Here is an 18,898-nt window from a genome sequence, read left to right as displayed (position 1 = left end):
ATCTTCCCACAGATTGTGTATAAGTGTGTGTGTGTGTGTGTGTGTGTGTGTGTGTATGTGAGTCATCACAGTGACCTAGAGGGACAGAGAACTCCATTCCATTCCATAGGGAACATCTCTCTCTCTCTCTCTCTCTCTCTCTCTCTCTCTCTCTTTGTTCTTCACATTTCCTCTCCTCTTTTCTCCTCATCCCCTCTTCACATCCTCCTCCTCTCCTGGCCCGGTGCCAATCACTCACAAATCATCCATTTATTGAGCTTGGGCACTGACATTTGGAACATGTTTCCAGGAGCTGATGTTATGGAATATCAGAGAGGGAATATCTCACTGTGTGTGTGTGTGTGTGTATATGTGAAGGGCTGAGTTTTGACAATTTGTGATGGATGACAATTATTTGAATCAAAAGTATTAATGCAAGTACTGTAGCATTATTAAAAATACATGAACGTTTTAAGTAGGTACCGCATTTTCAACTGCATTTCAAGGAAAACTCCAGTGTTTGCCAACCTAATGTCAATAACCATTAATAAAAATTCTGATACATTTCTCTTTACTTTGAAAAAAACCCAACTGACTCAACAACCACTTAATTAGTAATTCAGAGTGAAGTGAATGGGCATTTACTGAATTCTTTAAATATGCAATACAAATTGTCGTACCAAAGCAGTTCTGTCTTATCTAAGTTTTATCTAACTTTTCATTACACTAAAAACGCAATCCCAGTTACTGTCTTCTCCCTAAAGGCCACTACACACTGGATGCTGTATCCAGAACATGCATAAGTGAGAGTGCTGACAAATATCAAGCTCAAGTTCATTGTTTGCTCTGAATGTATAGAGTTAATGCAATGAATCGTTCAACATCATTCACATCATCACGTATGAGTTAAATGTAAACTTGCTGTTTTCAAGCTAAAAGGTACAAGGTAAAAAAGACTAGACTAGTAACGCACCATTAGCTTCTGTCTGCTTATCATATAAATTTTAGACTGACTTTCATGAGGCGGTACTGTTCAAAAAAATGTTTTTTCGAGGGCTCTTTCGTAGAGGCAGTGGTTCTATTTATAACCATTATAGAGTCACTTCATGCTTAAATGAATCTTTGCATGGTGAAATCATTCTTCATATTGATGGAGAACATATTGTGAAAAAAAGGTTATGTGTAGAACCTTTTTAAAAATCATTCTATATAGCACCTAAAAGGGTTCTGCTACTGTTACAAGGTTGACACCGTATTTTTCTATTCTCTATCAGTCTCTATTCTCTGTTCACAAGAACCATTTCAGCATTCAAAGAACTATTTAAGCATGTAGTTGTTCTATATAAAACTGATGGCTCTAAATAGAACCATTGCTTTTACTAACAACACTTGATCATTTGTGAGCATCATCTTCCAATAATTTGTGTGGTCTGGTTCAGGGTTTAATTAATTGAGTAATAGTAAAATGCTGAGTGGTTTGCTGTGATGCTCAGAGAAACCGAGCATTGCTGGGACTGTTGATGCTGAATGTCGGCGGTGGTGTGTGCACCCTTGTTGAAAACACGGGTTTCTAATGTTTTTTTACATTGCACAATGCAGCACATTCAGTGTACAGTGACTTTAAGGTTTTCTTGTATCATTGGTAATAGCCTGAGTCTGTGAAAACTCTGCCCACACCACTAAACTGGTTATAAATATCCATAAATGATTCCCTCTGGAAGACTACTAAAAAATGAAAAAATAAAAAAGAAGCTAAGATTCTTCTGGTGTCCTCAGAACAATGCACTGGCCATCTCAGAGGTCAGACCCCACTATCATTGAATGTGTTTGTGGTTACTTGGATTAGAAAAGCAGAAAATGCAAGCAACTTCCAAGATTGAACTTTGGGGGTGTGGAAAAATATCTCTGCAGTTTTCTATGAGAAACTGAAAGCAAGAAAAGAATAGAAACTGCAATAAATGCAAAATCTTGACACACTAAGTATTGGGAAAATGTTATCATAGTTTGCAGGCCTCTGTCTAATTTTCTGCTAATATTCGTCCTCTGCTTTTTCATGACACAGAAAAATGAGCATATTGTAATGGCAGTTTTGACAGAAAATAAATTACATGTGGTCAGTGACTTTTGCACAGTACTGTATATGATGCTGAATCCCAGTCTGTTATAATGAGTGAGCTTGCATGCTTGAAAAATCAGATAATATGAATAGTGCTATTGTTTAAGTTACTGACCTTCATCTTGTGCCTTTCTTTTCATTCTCTTGTTTAGTGCCCCTTCTTTGCTTAATGCAACACACATAACTAAGTCTCCAGCTTAATATGAATCACTGGTTTAAATCATTGATGGGGAAGTCATTCATAGTGGTTTGATGTAAAACGGTTCATGGCAGAGAAACTTACTCTTTGTGAAATTGATTTCTTTAAATGGTCCCAACACCTACAATTCAGATAAACACATCTTATTTACTATCCAAAACCACCAGCCAAGGCTAAGTGCTATGCTGTATCTGTGTGTGTATGTGTGCACACATGTAGGTGGTTTGCTGTGTATGTGTGTTTTTACAGAAAGGCACGAAAGAGAATTATGTTTTACTACTCAGTATTTTCACATATTATGGGATGGTTTAATGATAGATTTAAAAGCAAAATAAGAAAATGAAAAGCATAAGCATCTTTATTTGAAGGCAGAGAACATTAACCACAAACCCAAAAGCTGATTTAGATGCGATTTTCTCAGAAGTGTTTGATTAAAAGGAGAGAAGCAGAAAAGGAGAAGGTGTATAATGTTTCTTTTAATCAAAGGCTTTTTCATGTGGCTCTAAGATGCCAGCATGTTCATTCTTTTGACAGACTTGGGTGGGGGTTGGGAGGGATAAGGGCTACATGATGCAGGTTAAAAAACTGTAAACAAATTATTTACTGTTCTAACTTTCACAAGCAAATAACTTGGTTATCTAAAAAAATTATTGTATTTCAAATATCCAACTTATGTAAGCTTGAAGTTCAATTGCTCTGTTAACTTAGCATTAGATCTTCCATGAACCCAGAATTGTAACCCCTTAAATAGCCAGGGCTCACTGGCAGGCCAAAGGTTTTATTACACTCTTCTATAACCTAAGAATAGCTTTACCAGTTTGCATAGAAGTCCCGGTAGTTACTGAATAACAAGCTTTTTTAAGGTGTGAAGGCAACTTGGTTACTTTCTTTTCTGAAGGTAAGTCACTGAATAATTTTTTAACAATGATTAAAAAGCAAAGGTTCAGCCTAAAAGCTGAAGGTTCTAAACAGGCTACATTGCTAAAATGTTAGTACTCTGGTGTTATTATTTTATAATTAACCTTTTTAAATCATACTTTGGTGTTTTATATGTTCATTTTTTCTGTTGTTTTGGATGTAAAATTTCTCCCATCCATAATTGTTTCTGTATGTATGAAAGTGCAGTATGGGTAGTTAAGGAGTGATTTTAATCGAGTGTGAATCTGCAGTGTGTGTAGTTTTTACAGTCTGACAGTAATAACTGTGGAGTAATTTTAATCCAGTATAATTCCTGGAATGGTCAATCAAGAAAACTGTAAACTTTGAGCACTTCTGCTATAAAGAGCCTTCCTCATCATACTTGGCAACACATGATACAGCTTATAGTTGCCACCTTTTGGTTTATTTTTAAAATTTGTAAATAGAACAGCAACAAAATCCTCCATATTTGTTCTTTTGTTAAGATTTAAATTACAGTACCAGTATAAAACAATTAAAACATGATTTTCATCATATTACATGAGATTTCAGAAAGGTACAACGTACAGAAATATATAAACACTTAATTTATGCAGTAGTATTAAGTTGCAGTGTTACACAGATATAACTCATATGCTGTATATTGTCACTAACGTAACAAAACCTCATCTCGCTGAAATGTTAACTTCTCAGGAGAAGGAAAAACATTCTTAACTTTAATATACATTAAAAGTACTTCTGAATAATTTCTATCAGTCCATTCATCTTGAAATTTTACAGGTTGTACAGGAAAGCTAGTGTTTTCAAATGAGGTAAAAAAAATTGTATTAAAAAAGAAAAGAAAAAATGAGAATGCTTTGATGTGACGACAATGTTGTAGAACATAAACATAGTGAAGTGGTTGCTAGGAAGCCTCCCATGGATTTGTGTGTAGGTACCCGTTAATCCAGAAGGAGACATCATTTTGTGTGATGGTGTTTAAGTGAGTGAGTATGCGTTTCCCTTAGTGCGTATTAGTCCCATGTGGCCAGTCCCCTGTGTCGAACAGGTGCGACACTACATAGTCCTGGTACTGCCCATCAATCAGTTTAGCGGCATTGTTTCTGGCAAACCAGCAGTCCACTATCTGACTGCCAGAGTAGATGCGTCTGCTCTTCTTTACCACGGCAATGGTACGCTCCTTCACCTTCAGTGCCAGGGGTCTGGGCTCTAGGTTGCCAGTAATGCTTGCTTCCTGTGTGTCATTTCCTTTTGCCGCAGTGATGTTTCCAGAAAGTTGTGTTAGTCCAACTTCTTCAAACAGAAACTGGCCTGAAAGGACACATGTACTCATTAGGGACACATGAAAACTTTTCAGCTTTGGATTTCGATTTCAGTTTTCAGCACAAACTTTGGCTTTGGTTTCAGGCAAGAATTTTCATTTCAGTGCATCAGTAATACTAATTAGTGTTTATGTGTGTGTTTCCTTCATAATTTAGGCCATGACTATTCATTTAATGGGCACATATTCCACATTACACATGTATTTGTTAATGTTCACCTGATTTTATGTAGCAGAAAAATGGGTTTTAACCTCTCTTCAGCTCTTACAATTAAAGAGGTTGTGTGTTGTTACTGTGTCTTTAAGATTCATGTTTGTACATGACATTTGTGCTTTGCTTTAATCACCATGTAACAAATGCAAGGTATTTATGTGTGTACTTACCTAACAGTCCATGTGTACTGTTGCTAAGTCCTTGGCTGTTTGCTATGTAGAAGCCCAGGTGGTCTCGCTGGTAAGGGGCGGGGTTTTTATAAGTATGCAACAGGATGATGAACCGGATCGTCTTCTGAATGGTTACTGTGACGTTGGCGTTAGCAACAATGGCCACACCAAGACTTTCACTTTCCACTGAGATGCTGGAGCTGCAGGGAAGGATCATGCGGTCACGTCCATCCAGGATAACCTTACGCGGGGTCACCTCAATGTACGAGCGCCGGGGTTTATCCACAACTACAATGATGGAGCTGAAATACGTGCGCTGCTGTTTGTGGCTACCGGCTGGGGCTGGAGCTCCAATCAGCTTACCGTTTACGGTCACACCTTAAGAAACACACACACACACACACACACACACACACACACACACACACACACACACACCAGTAGATAAAGTGAAAGACAGAATCTTGGTGAAACGTGGTACAATATTTTAAAGTGAAAAGTAAATTCAATTGACAACTTTTTTTTTCCAGAGTGCTGTGGAAAGTTATATGGTGAAAGTGTCAAGCACATTCAAGCTTGTGGTACTCCAGGAATACATTAACATCAGAAGCATTAATATTAGCATTTATAACATTACTGTCCTGTGTAACTAGATTGTATGCTTACCATTTCAACTTATTTGTAAATTCTTTAATTTACAGGCATTGGTTCAACTAGGGTAAATTGTTCAGCATTGATTAAAAAAATTGATTATACAGAAATTACTATGAATTGCTTAGTAACTGCTATAAATAGTGCAGTAACTGCTATAAATTAATCAGTAACTCCTATCACTTATCACATATTATGAATTATTCCATACTTACTGAATTATTCAGTAAATACTACAAAATGGCAATGTACACCATGAGTGAAAAAATGTAAAGCCTGGACACACCAGTGTGAGCCTTTTAAGGGGTTAAAGGTCTTTTCTGTAAATGTTTATTATTGTATAAATAGTACATGTTGTTGTTTACCAGACTGTTTGTGGTCAGTCACTAGTCGAAGGACGTCTCCAGCCTGTCCGTTGATGTTGAAACACACAGTCAGTTTGCTGAGAGGGAAATCCACCACAAAGTGAGGATCTCCATCCGCTACAGGCACAAAGACATAAAACAATTAGAAACTCATAAGTTACTCAGTACATATGCATAGTTGCTTCATATGCACAAAGTACAAACAGGATGATCCCTGTAACTACATTTATTCTGGGAAATCATGACAGACATGAAGCTATTTGTGAGAAGTCTGGCTGCACTTCACTCGCACTGTGAGTCAATTGCTTAAAGCGAGGCCTTTTCTCTTAATCTACGAGCCAGCAGTCCTCTCCTTTTCTATCTGATACCAAATGATCTCTAAGAGATTGAGGCATGGTGGTATATGGTTCTGCTTGGGCAGTGCTGCATGGTCACACAGCATAACAGCAGAGAGAAGTGCAGGTCAGAGCTCTGAGGCTTTGTTCACAGAAAACCCTTTCATTCCGTTAGTGTAGTAATCTCTGAGATGCCATCTCAAATTACCACTTAAATGGTGCTCTTTTCTAGAAAAGACCCTTTCTTTGGACTCATAATAACTAGCACAAAGCTTTGCACACACACACACACGTGTTTTTATATCTTGTCAGGACGTAGTGTCATGTATGTGTGCCTAATGTATTTTAAATGATAAAGTACTTACATGTAATAATGTGCTCCATGTGTATATGCAAGTTCCTAAATGTAATATTTCCTATGATTGTTATATATAGGAGGAAAAACTTCTTAACTTGAAATGAATGTAAAAAGATTTTTTTTCACAGAAATATACTTTGAACCTATTTCTATTGGTCCATTCATCATGCAATTTCACAGTGTGAAGGTGAGCCAATGTTTACAAATTATATGCAAAAGATGTCAAAAGTGGAGATCCGAGGTTTTGTCCTGAAAGCAATGATATGGATTTATAGACATATAATATGTATTTTCTAAACCTATAAATGATGCTAATCATAATCTCAGGAAGCAAAAAGGAATGGTTTTGTTCTTTTGATTTAAAAATTAAACATCTAGCTTTTTGCTCTGGTTTTACTAAGTGCACTCCTCAACACACCTCACACACAATCTCACACACGCCCCCATAATCTCTCAGGCTTTTCTCACCCTCTACTGCACTGCCTCAATTAGAGCCTGCAGTCAGCACTTGGTAGTACTTAACTTCGCTCTGATGAGGCCCCTCTACTCACATGAGCTAAATTACAAGCTGTTTTGACAGACACTTCTTCTGTTACACCGCTCTGTTCTTTCTGTTGCCTCACTAGTTACACACAAATACTGAGATGACATGTATTGTACCAACAGATGTTTCAGATGATCCACAAAGGCGAGGAATTACCGGATGTTTTAGAGAGGGTGACAGACTTTTTGGCAGTGTTTTTAACTCCATCTGCAGACAAAACACAAGGGTAACAGTGGTCAGCTTCAAATGAGTTACAGAGGCTGTTTAAAGGAGGCATATTTTACTTTTATCATAGTTTGTCTTTTATTTGTTTTGTTTATTTTTCCTGAAGACAACTTTTAATGTTTCAGTAATCACACATGCCAGAAACAATCATACACACACACACACACACACACACACACATATATATATATATATATATATATATATATATATATATATATATATATTTTTTTTTTTTTTTTTTTTTTTTTTTTCCAACCTCTCTTTATCCCTTGCAATTAAACAGGCTGTTTCTTACTGTTACTGTAACTTTTCCTTAATATCTTGACTTGGAAGCCAAAGCCAGCACTGACGGCTCATATACAATACATTATAGTATATACCCATTACTCCCAGAGTTAACATTAGCTTAGTGAGAAGGCCAACTCACCAGCAATTCTGGCTCACTGGTGCTGCAGAGGCAAGTTTAGAAGATAAATACTCAAATCTGAGCGAGTGAAATCAAGTGACTGGTGCTGGAGTGATAGAAAGACAGAATGTTTCTGATGATTTAAGTTACAGTTGGAGCTTTGTTTCTGCTCTGTTTCATCTGTTCATTTGCTAGAGCTGGCATGCAGGGTAGCTGGGGGGTGGAGTTTTGAAGCAGGGAGTCAAGGGACTGTTTACACCTTCCATAATCATGCATATTCATAAATCCTCACATTCTTAACCTTCCATAATCATGCATATTCATAAATCCTCACATTCTTATTAAGTATTGAGTTCAGGAACGCTCGTATGCCAGTTTGAAAATATGATATTAAGAAGCACTTTAAACAGATTGCCTAATGTTACTAAATATTAAAAGTTCAATTCTAGAGCACAACAGAAACACCTATTTTTTAATCTACAAAATTGTCAATGTGGCTCACAACTCACATCTAGCAGTCAGGTATTTAGCATCTAGCTAAATAAGTATTTAGTGTTCATCTACAGAAGAAACAGCCATGGATCTAATGAGTGCATATGTTTACAGAGTTTATCACTAAGCGACTGAACACAGCTGCAGAGGGCGGTGTTTGAGTGTTTCACCGTTGATCTTTTGTTGCTCAAACTGTTTGAACATGTCAGCAATGTCTGGCACAGAAACCATCTGTTTAATCATATTTTGATTATCATTTAACCTTCCTGTGGTGTTCGCGTCAAATCTGATCGATTTACAACTTAAAACACTCATAAATATTGTGTTTTACATCTGATTGCCTCAAGGCCTTATCATATCCTCCACACTATGCACTTGCACATATAAAAGTGATGATCACCTCTTTCATTGAATTTTGAGTGTTTAATCAATCGATTGTTACACCTGTGGTGTTCCCGGTCAAAAGTGACCGCCATAGGAAATGAATGGGTATCCAGATTATATTCATCCATCAGAGAGAAAACATCCTTATACACACCACCCCAACTCACTCACTCTCTTTGTATTTGCACTGCAGTTATTTTATGTCTAATTCTATAAATTCAGGTTAAACACTACTTTAAGACATTGTTCACAGCTAAAGAATGTTGAATAAAAATATGGTGGTGAAATTTTTTTTTTTTGCGCTAATTTAAGAGAAGTTAAAACAGACCGGTCAATTTTGACCGGGAACACTAAAGTAAGGGGTGGGAGGTGAAGAGGACAGGAGGGTTAAATTAGGTGTTCAGATTAGATTAGATATTAGATTACAGTATCACAGACCTAGTTAAGCATTTGCTTTTTTCAGGCTGAAAATATCTCATATAAAGTGCTACTACCATCTAACTTCAGTGGCTCAAAGGCTGGTGCATCCCTACCCAACAACTTCTCACTTTTTGCCATGCTGGCTGCTGGTCTCCGTGCAGGCTGCTCCTTCTTCCTGTGCAGGCTCTGGGGTATGCCTCCAGTGGACTCCTGATCTGGCAGCTGATTGGCTGCTTCTGAGTCTGTGGCCATTGGTGCTTCTGTAGGCTCCGCTAAAGTGCCAGCGGATAACACCTGTGGCGTTTCCACTACCATTTGTGTGAGTGGCGTAAGGAAGTTGTACTCTAGTGAGAGATTGGCGGCTTGCTGCGTGAATTTCTCTCTCTCGCTGCTCGTCTGGCTCCGCAGTCGTCCCTTTAGACCGTCCTTCACGCTCAGGAAACCCCACAGACGCTCAACGTATCCATCTGAATCAGGCCCTGCCTCAGCCTCCGCCAGCCGCTGCTTCGTCTCTTGCTCGCGCTGAGTCAGCAACACATCCTTCTCCAGGCGCAGGCTGCGGTCGCTGTTGCTGGCCGTCACCTGAATGTGGAGTGAGTCTGAGTTGTGATTGGCCAGCTTGCCAGCCACCACGATTTCAGAGCCGTTGAAGTAGTTGGGGAAAAAGTGCTGTGTGACGTATTCAACAGCATCTTCTGAGTAGTCCACGCGGATGTCTGACAGAAGAGGAGTGCCGATCTCATCGTAGAAGCTGCAAAGAAATAGTGGCAGATTCTGTTAAGTAACCTCAGTTGTCAATTAAAAGGCCAATTTTCCCCTAATGCCCAGTGTGTTTTTGTGTGTGTTTATGCACCAAAAACTGTCATCATTTATTATCACACCATCATTTTCCAAGTGAAAATCACTTAAGATTTTTCGACAATGCCATCTATCACATTAACATCACTCACAGCCTCTAAAAGAAGCTCCAGCTTGTTTGTCTCAAATGCAAAATCAGTATCAGTGCCTATAATAACATCCGCATAGGACACGTCCTTCACCAAGGTCTGACTTGTCAGACCTCTGTCTCATCAGATTCATCTGCTTGGGGGAGACGGAACCACAACTGGCACAACAAAAATGTTCTCCTTCACACTTGTGCAATTACACATTTTTACCAGAGAGGTCTCAAAATCCCCAGAATATACATAGTGTAGCTTTAAATGTGCAATTTTCTGCACATTTTTGTGCACAACTTATATTTGCTTTTTACAAATCAATTATTTGTGCATTAACACCGTCACATTTTTACCGTCTGTTGAGGACGCGCTCACTTACTTTCACCTAGAAAATGAACAAAACTTTTTGCAAAATTTGAGACATTTGTGAAAAAAAAGCCAATAAAGTTCAAATTTCTACTCCTGACATCTGTTTTGACTGGGTTTTTCATCACTTTCATGGTGTGAAGCAGCGATGTAGACTGCTGGATGTGTCAGGTGACTCACTTATTCCACAGCTAACGTGAATTCAAATAGAGATTCTTAAGCCTGAACCCGTTGACTCTCCCAGTGAACCTTTGTTATGAAACCCCATGAACGGGATGTGGACCAATCCTATGACTTTTTTGTGCTTGACATTCGACCTCAAGATATGCAGCAGTTCAGTTTGGGCTCATAGGTAAACAGCAGGACACACTCTTCAAACATGATGCTGAAGTGACTGAATAACAATTCACTCAACTCTCTTCCTCTCCTTCTCGTATCTCTCTCTCTCTCTCTCTCTCTCTCTCTCTCTCACACACACACACACACACATATTGCTTAGATCATGCAATGCAGTCATAGGGTGTGGGAGTCCTCATAAGGAGCTCCAAAATTTCACCATGCCTTTGCTAGTCACCCAACATTCAAAGCATTACTCAGGTTGTAAAAAAGCAGATCATACACCTTTAAAAATCAAACTGTTCTTTGAGAGTTCTTTAGTAAAGAGTTATATAACTATGACAACCCAAAGAACTATGTGAATGCTTAAATCAGGAGTACCCAGTCCTGGTTCTGGAGACCCTGCAGAGTCATCACCTGATCTAATACACCTGATCCAGGTGATGTCGGCCTTCAGGAGCTTCTGACAACCAGGACCAGGTGCGCTGGGTCTGAAAACTCCAGGACCAGGATTAAGCTTAAATGCTTCATTGCATGAATAAAAAGTTCTACTCTGTGATGTACAGGGTGAGTCAAGAGTCACAGGACACGGTTTTATTTGATTTTTTATTCTATTATCGACTTTGATCTCTGGGGTCATCTCAAACAAATTGTGTATGCTGAGAAAATCCGCAACAAACACCACCTTCAGCACCACATTGTGGAGGCTTGTAACAGCATAAAAAATCAAAATGGTGTCCTCTGACTTTTGACTCACACTGTAGACACTGATGTGTATAGACATAAAGAACCTTAGTACTTAGGTTTAGTATGGCACCAAAAAGGGTTCAGCTGGGCTATTTTTTCATGCAATATAGAGCCCCTTTGATCATTTTGTAAGCTGGTCAAATCAAAACTGGAAGCCATCAAGTATTACCATTTGGTCTCATCAATGAAAATGAACCAAAAAACCTTTCAGTTTGGTCATGCAGTAAATACTGACAGACAATGGAATCTGAGTTTTTTTTAAAGAAAACTGCAGGAATTTTTCCACATATCCAAAGTTCAGTCTTAGGTGTTTGTTGCATTTTCTGCTTTCTCACATTTGAAATGAACTTCGAATGTCAGTCCATTAAACTACATTTCAGATGTCTAGTTTTGGTGCTGATTAGTCTTTTTTGTGTTTCCTTTTCTCAGCAACAGATTCTTAACAGCTATTCATCCTTTCAGATCCAGTGTTGAGTTGAATGTGAGTCAAAATCAAAATGTGTTTTTTATTCAGAACTGAAGCAAGAAGGAAGCTTGATTTTTTCCTGTCTCTCAAAGATGAAAGCTTCAAGTACTGCTTTGATCATGTAGAAGGTCTTATATCGTTGTTCCATTTTCTCTTTATCTTTTAATAAACTCCAGTTTTGTGCACAAGATGCACGAGAAATCTGCAAGGCAGCTAAGGTGTGTTTGGGTAGTTGTTTGTGTAAATGTTATTGTCTCTGTGCAAGGGAGACATAAGGTCAGTCACAGCTTTAGGAACGGCTTTTGTCTCGAGGACACAGCTATGTGGCTTGAAAGTAAAGTGGACAAATTAAATATTGACAGATTCAATACTGTTCTTCGCATTTGAGGTATTTGTGTAATTTTCTGTTAAATATTTCTTCTGAAATTTTTTTATGGAGAATATACTGTGCTACAATACAAAAGTGTGGAATCACTTCAAAAGTGGGGAATCAAAGTGTTTAATTCATTTCTTCTTGTTTACTACAGGTGATTCCCAACTTTGAATGATAGTGTACATGGATATATACATTCACATAGACACACACCCCTTCCTCACCCTTTCAGCATGGCACTAGCATCCGCCTCCTCTGGAATTCTCCTCATGGTGCCACAGTTCTCTAGAGCCATTCGCTCCAGAAGCCTGTAGTCCACATCGTTACCCATGCCTATGGTAAAGATGCAGAATTTCTCTTGCACTGCAGTTTTGGTGTTGCCGAGGATGCTGGGGGTCTGTAGCTCGCCCACTGTGGGCCGACCATCTGTCAGGAAGATGATGAGGGATACACTGTTGTGATTGGACTCTGCACTTGTCGACAGGTAGTCACGCAGCAGCGAGGAGCCAGTCTGGATGGCATTGTTAATGTCTGTGCCTGGGAGCGGCGGACAGAGAAAGAGCAACAAAACACAGAGTAAAAGGTGAAATGATAGAAACTGGGTTAATGGCAATCTCTGAATTATTATGCTTGAAAATTATGAGGAGTCTCAATTTACAAAATGCCCACCAATTCAAATATATTCAAATAACCAGAAATGTTTTGGCTGATTGATCACAGGGAGAGAATGGCGTACATCAGATTTTATGTTAAACTTTTAAAGTTCATAGTGCTATCTGCACACCTAATTATACACTGCTCAAAAAAATAAAGGGAACACTTAAACAACACAATATAACTCCAAGTAAATCAAACTTCTGTGAAATCAAACTGTCCACTGAGGAAGCAACACTGATTGACAATCAATTTCACAGCTGTTGTGCAAATGGAATAGACAACAGGTGGAAATTATTGGCAATTAGCAAGACACACTCAGTAAAGGAGTGGTTCTGCAGGTGGGGACCACAGGCCACTTCTCAGTACCTTTCTGCTTTCTGGCTGATGTTTTAGTCACTTTTGAATGTTGGTGGTGCTTTCACACTCGTGGTAGCATGAGACGGACTCTACAACCCACACAAGTGGCTCAGGTAGCGCAGCTCATCCAGGATGGCACATCAATGCGAGCTGTGGCAAGAAGGTTTGCTGTGTCTGTCAGTATAGTGTCCAGAGGCTGGAGGCGCTACCAGGAGACAGGCCAGTACACCAGGAGACATGGAGGAGGCCGTAGGAAGGCAACAACCCAGCAGCAGGACCGCTACCTCCACCTTTGTGCAAGGAGGAACAGGAGGAGCACTGCCAGAGCTCTGCAAAATGACCTCCAGCAGGCCACAAATGTGCATGTGTCTGCACAAACGGTTAGAAACCGACTCCATGAGGATGGTATGAGGGCCCGATGTCCACAGATGGGAGTTGTACCAGACAGAGTCTGGAGACGCCGTGGAGAGCGATCTGCTGCCTGCAACATCCTTCAGCATGACCGGTTTGGCAGTGGGTCAGTAATGGTGTGGGGTGGCATTTCTTTGGAGCGCCGCACAGCCCTCCATGTACTCTCCATGTACCATGTAGCCTGACTGTCATTAGGTACTGAGATGAGATCCTCAGACCCCTTGTGAGACCATATGCTGGTGCCGTTGGCCCTGGGTTCCTTCTAATGCAGGACAATGCCAGACCTCATGTGGCTGGAGTGTGTCAGCAGTTCCTGCAAGATGAAGGGACTGAATCTATGGACTGGCCCGCCCGTTCCCCAGACCCGAATCCGATTGAGCACATCTGGGACATCATGTCTCGCTCCATCCACCAACGCCACGTTGCACCACAGACTGTCAAGGAGTTGGCAGATGCTTTAGTCCAGGTCTGGGAGGAGATCTCTCAGGAGACCATCCGCCACCTCATCAGGAACTTGCCCAGGCATTGTAGGGAGGTCATACAGGCACGTGGAGGCCACACACAACACTGAGCCTCATTTTGACTTGTTTTAAGGACATCACATCAAAGTTGGATCAGCCTGTAGTGTGTTTTTCCACTTTAATTTTGTGTGTCACTCCAAATCCAGGCCTCCTTGTGTGATTTTGTCAGCAAATTCAACTTTGTACAGAACAAAGTATTTAATGAGAATATTTCATTCATTCAAATCTAGGATGTTATTTGAGTGTTCCCTTTATTTTTTGAGCAGTGTAAATAGTTTTGCTTATGTGGTTTCTGATACTGTATGACACCCTGTTACCTATAAACATAGACAGACAAAATTCTGCTACTGTTTTCATAATGATATGTTTTCTAACAGTATCTCATCCAGTGTTAGGAAACAAATAAGCAAAAAAAAAAAGTCTGCAACTGCTTCTGCTGGCTTCAGTCTGAACATCATTTCTGAAATATGTGTCGGGCTCAGGTCAGGTTCAAATATTATAATCGTCTTCTCACACTTCCCCTTTCACAGATTTACCTGCTTTAGTTGCTTTTCATTCTTTATTCTTCCCTCCTATGCTCATTATTTTAAATTGTTTTTTAAGTCCACACATGTGAGACGGATGCAATAAAATGTGAATCAATTCATGAAAGTATAGTTTGGGGCAGCCAGAAAGACGTTTGTATGAAATTGTTTGGACAGGAATATATTTTCATATTATACGTAATATGTTCTATGTACAGAAAGAGTTTAGAACTAAAGAAGTGAAGGCTATTAACTTGCTCACATTTCATATATATATATATATATATATATATATATATATATATATATATATATATATATATATATATATATATATCCTGTAATACAGTAGATCTAATTGTTGGTATTTTGGTATAACTGTATGTGAAGGGCCTTCCACCCAGTGACTGCTGTGATAGGCTCCAGCTCCACTACGACCCAGAGGGATAAGCAGCTTAGAAGATGTGTGTGCGTATGTAAGGGTGTGGCAGAGAGAGAGAGAGAGGGAGTGTGAGGGACAGTGTATGGTGTGGCACCTCCAGTGGGTGAGATCATGTAGATGAACTTCTTGGCATCCCTCACGCTGTTGGGTGTAACGGGCACCAGCTGGCCTGGCTGCCAGACTCGTATGCGGTTGGAGAAAGTTACAAAGTTGAACCGATCACTTGGACGCAAGTCCCTCAGAATGGTGAACAGAGCCTCTTTAGTCTGCCAGAGTGAAAAAGGGGTGAATAACAAAAAGAACAACTGGAATAATATTAAAACAAACTAGCATGCAAGTCAAAATGGATCATAGATCTATACTCAAAATTCCTATGAAATGCAGTATCAAGCAGGGTCTCCAAGCTGGCTGAGCATTTTCTCTTGATGATAGGTGGGTGTGGTGGGGAGGGTGAAACTATAGTGGTCACTATAGTGATATTATAGCGGTTAATTATTTATCAGGATGAATTCATTACTTTTCAATGCAAGATTACAGGAAACCAAGAATTATGTCTATATCATATGATATTATGAATTATGCTTAATATGAAAAGGTATACAAACTAACAAAATAAAAATGGTCAATTTAGATTTCAAGGTAACTTTAATTCTCATCTTCATTCATTTTAGACAACCTCTGATAGGCTTGTAACATTAGTCACTGGTTTTCACTGATCAATCAGAAAACCTCTGTTTAATGATCACACCAATTTGCTTACATTACATTACAATACATTATTATATATTTATTAGTCATTTTTGTTCACTATTCTAATAACTCTTTTTGCTTTTGTTATGTTACTGTTTGCTCTCTGATTCTGACCAGAGGAGGACAGGTTCCAGTAAGTTTTGAACCCTGTTTTAAATCTTTCCTTGACTAACCCCAACTTATTGCCCACTTTGACTCACCACTTGGATTTTCATCACTCCTCCATTACACATGTGGCCACTCAGTGCAGAAAGGGAGGAGCCAACAGTGAGGAGTGGATGACACAAGTGGAATGCATTTGCCATCAGAAAGTCTCAGTGAGCTAAAAGGCTAGCAAAATTTTGCAATACAAAAGATTTTTAAGAAGTCTGAGCATAATGTACATAATGTGTGTGAGTAATGTCTTTGTTGCTTTAAACCTGGAGGAAGACCATGGTGTAGTGCCTTTCTTGTGTTTTGTTAGCTGTGCAGCCTTTAGCATGCTAACAAGTCAGGTAGCAGAGTAAAGTGATGGAGTTGTATAAGCCATCATGGAAAACAGATGGAGTAGTTGGTAACCTAAAGCCCAGCAAATCGAATGTCATGGTTTTAAAATGTTAAGCACTTTGAAGCAGCCTATTTGAAAAGGGAAATGCATCAGGACACAATGATTTCTGGGAAGTTCTGGGACACTGGTGCTTGCTTGAATCCCTGCTCCTCTGAGGCCTCATCTTAAACTCCTCACTTGAGTTAATAAAGAATTGAAACATGGCATGTGGGGATTCCCCTGCAGGGAAATGATGAGTCCAAGTGGACACAGGCTTCTTAAAACCAGTACTGAAATAGGAGGTTGTGTCCTCTCAAGTTTTCACTCTCTTGCTTTTAGTGAGTTTTTCCTTGCTTCTGTTGTCCTTGGCTTGCTCACTAGAGGCTTGGACCCAGATGATTCTGAAAAGCTGTCTTGTGACAAGGCACATTATAAAAAGTGCTATACAGATAAAATAAATGTGAACGGCTTGGCAACACATTAGTTATTTAGGTTGCTAGTATTAGCTTAGCTAGGCATAAGGGAATAGTTTACACAATTTTCTTTCCAAATGTAGTCGATCAGTTAGGACATATTTGAAGCACTTCTTTAGCTTTGCACTGGGGTAATAAGGCTAATGTAGCTAATGTACCCAATAATAGAAGCTTACACCTTACCAGTTAGCATCATGCAAACCACATGAAGACATTTGCAGACATCACACATGTCTTGGCTGATTGATTACACTTGAGGTAAGGGGAAAACTCTGCAAGTCAATTTTTTTGATAGAACTTTCCTTATAGCAACTGTAGTATGAAAAAGAAAGAAGAGACACACACTGACTAATACTAAATGCATTCCTGAATTGCTGCATCGGTAAAGAACAAGCCACGACAGACTATGGGTTCATTTAAAGGTGTTGATGTCATTACTCCATTTCAAAAGCAGCCGTTCAGAGTGTGAGTCTTTAATAGTCACTGTTTGTGTTACCTGTCTGATTTTGGTCCCAACCATAGAGGCACTGGTGTCAATCACAAACACAACATTCTTGGGTACAACAGGCAGGTCTTTGGGGGCAAAATAATGTACAAAATGTCCATCCAGAACCTGGGGAAAGAGGAGCTGTTAGTGACCTTTACTTCTTTGTGTGTGTGTGTGTGTGTTTGTGTAGTGTGTAGTGTATGTGAATGAGCCCAGAGTGATACAGCACAGCTGTGGGTGGAAGCGTTTAGGGAATAAACTATGTGAACTAATCAGTTCCTGAGGAGAGAGGTAATTACATTCAGTGTGGCTTGTTATATAAATATAAAAAGGAGTTCCTGTGAAGTTCATGTGAAAAAACGTTTTTTCATATTACAAAATCTGAAGCAGGTTCATAACATAAAACCCAATTTGTTGAAGGTACATCATTTTATAGGTACATAATATTATAAAATGATTCTAATATGATGCTAGTGCTTAACATCTTTATACAGGGAGGAAAATAAGTATTTGAACACCCTGCGACTTTGCAAGTTCTCCCACTTAGAAATCATGGTAGGGACTTCACAGTAGGGATGGTGTTTTTGGGATGGTACTCATCATTCTTCGTCCTCCAAACACGGCAAGTGGAATTAAGACCCAAAAGTTCTATTTTGGTCTCATCTGACCACAGAACTTTCTCCCATGACTCCTCTGGATCATCCAAATGGTCATGGGCAAACTTAAGACGGGCCTGGACGTGTGCTAATTTAAGCTGGGGAACCTTCCGTGCCATGCATGGCTTTAAACTATGATGTCTTAGTGTATTACCCACAGTAACCTTGGAAACAGTGGTGCCAGCTCTCTTCAGGTCATTGACCAGCTCCTCCTGTGTAGTTCTGGGCTGATTCCTCACCTTTCTTAGGATCATTGATACGCCACGAGGTGAGATCTTGCATGGAGCCCCAGTCCGAGGGAGATTGACAGTCATGTTTAGCTTCTTCCATTTTCTAATAATTGCTCCAACAGTTGATCTTTTTTCATCAAGCTGCTTGGCAATTGCCCCGTAGCCCTTTCCAGCCTTGTGCAGGTCTACAATTTAGGCTCTGTTGTCTTTGGACAGCTCTTTGGTCTTAGCCATGTTAGTAGTTGGAGTCTTACTGACTGTGTGGGGTGGACAGGTGTCTTTATGCAGCTAATGACCTCAAACAGGTGCTTCTAATGTAGAATAATAAGTGGAGTGGAGGTGGTTTCTTTAAGACTAACAGGTCTTTGAGGGCCAGAATTTTTGCTGATTGACAGGTGTTCAAATACATATTTGCAGCAGTAACACACAAATAAATTATTAAAAAATCATACATTGTGATTTCCGGATTTTTTTTAGATTATGTCTCTCACAGTGGACATGCACCTAAGATGAAAATTTCAGACACCTCCATGATTTC

At 39.4% G+C, this 18,898-nt stretch overlaps 1 protein-coding gene across 2 annotated transcripts in view; it reads right to left on the bottom strand.

Annotated features, from left to right (window-relative positions):
• Positions 1-3,614: 3,614 nt before the first annotated feature.
• The window catches only part of itih5 (inter-alpha-trypsin inhibitor heavy chain 5), a 31,865-nt gene continuing 16,581 nt past the window's right edge, over positions 3,615-18,898 (bottom strand). Inside the window, exons 7-14 of one of the 2 annotated variants that reach the window (XM_017696920.2) lie at positions 17,484-17,600; positions 15,333-15,504; positions 12,551-12,863; positions 9,214-9,851; positions 7,327-7,377; positions 5,934-6,050; positions 4,918-5,295; positions 3,615-4,523 (exon numbers count right to left, since the gene is read on the bottom strand). In XM_017696920.2, the coding sequence (XP_017552409.1) occupies positions 4,216-4,523; positions 4,918-5,295; positions 5,934-6,050; positions 7,327-7,377; positions 9,214-9,851; positions 12,551-12,863; positions 15,333-15,504; positions 17,484-17,600 (2,094 nt within the window). In that variant the 3' untranslated portion in view covers positions 3,615-4,215. The remainder of the gene's footprint in view (positions 4,524-4,917; positions 5,296-5,933; positions 6,051-7,326; positions 7,378-9,213; positions 9,852-12,550; positions 12,864-15,332; positions 15,505-17,483; positions 17,601-18,898) is intronic. The other variant, XM_017696921.2, reaches the window with a different exon arrangement.

The sequence above is a fragment of the Pygocentrus nattereri genome, chromosome 1 (assembly GCF_015220715.1).
Source record: "Pygocentrus nattereri isolate fPygNat1 chromosome 1, fPygNat1.pri, whole genome shotgun sequence".
Lineage (NCBI taxonomy): Eukaryota > Metazoa > Chordata > Actinopteri > Characiformes > Serrasalmidae > Pygocentrus > Pygocentrus nattereri.
This window is presented reverse-complemented; position numbering and strand designations above follow the sequence as displayed.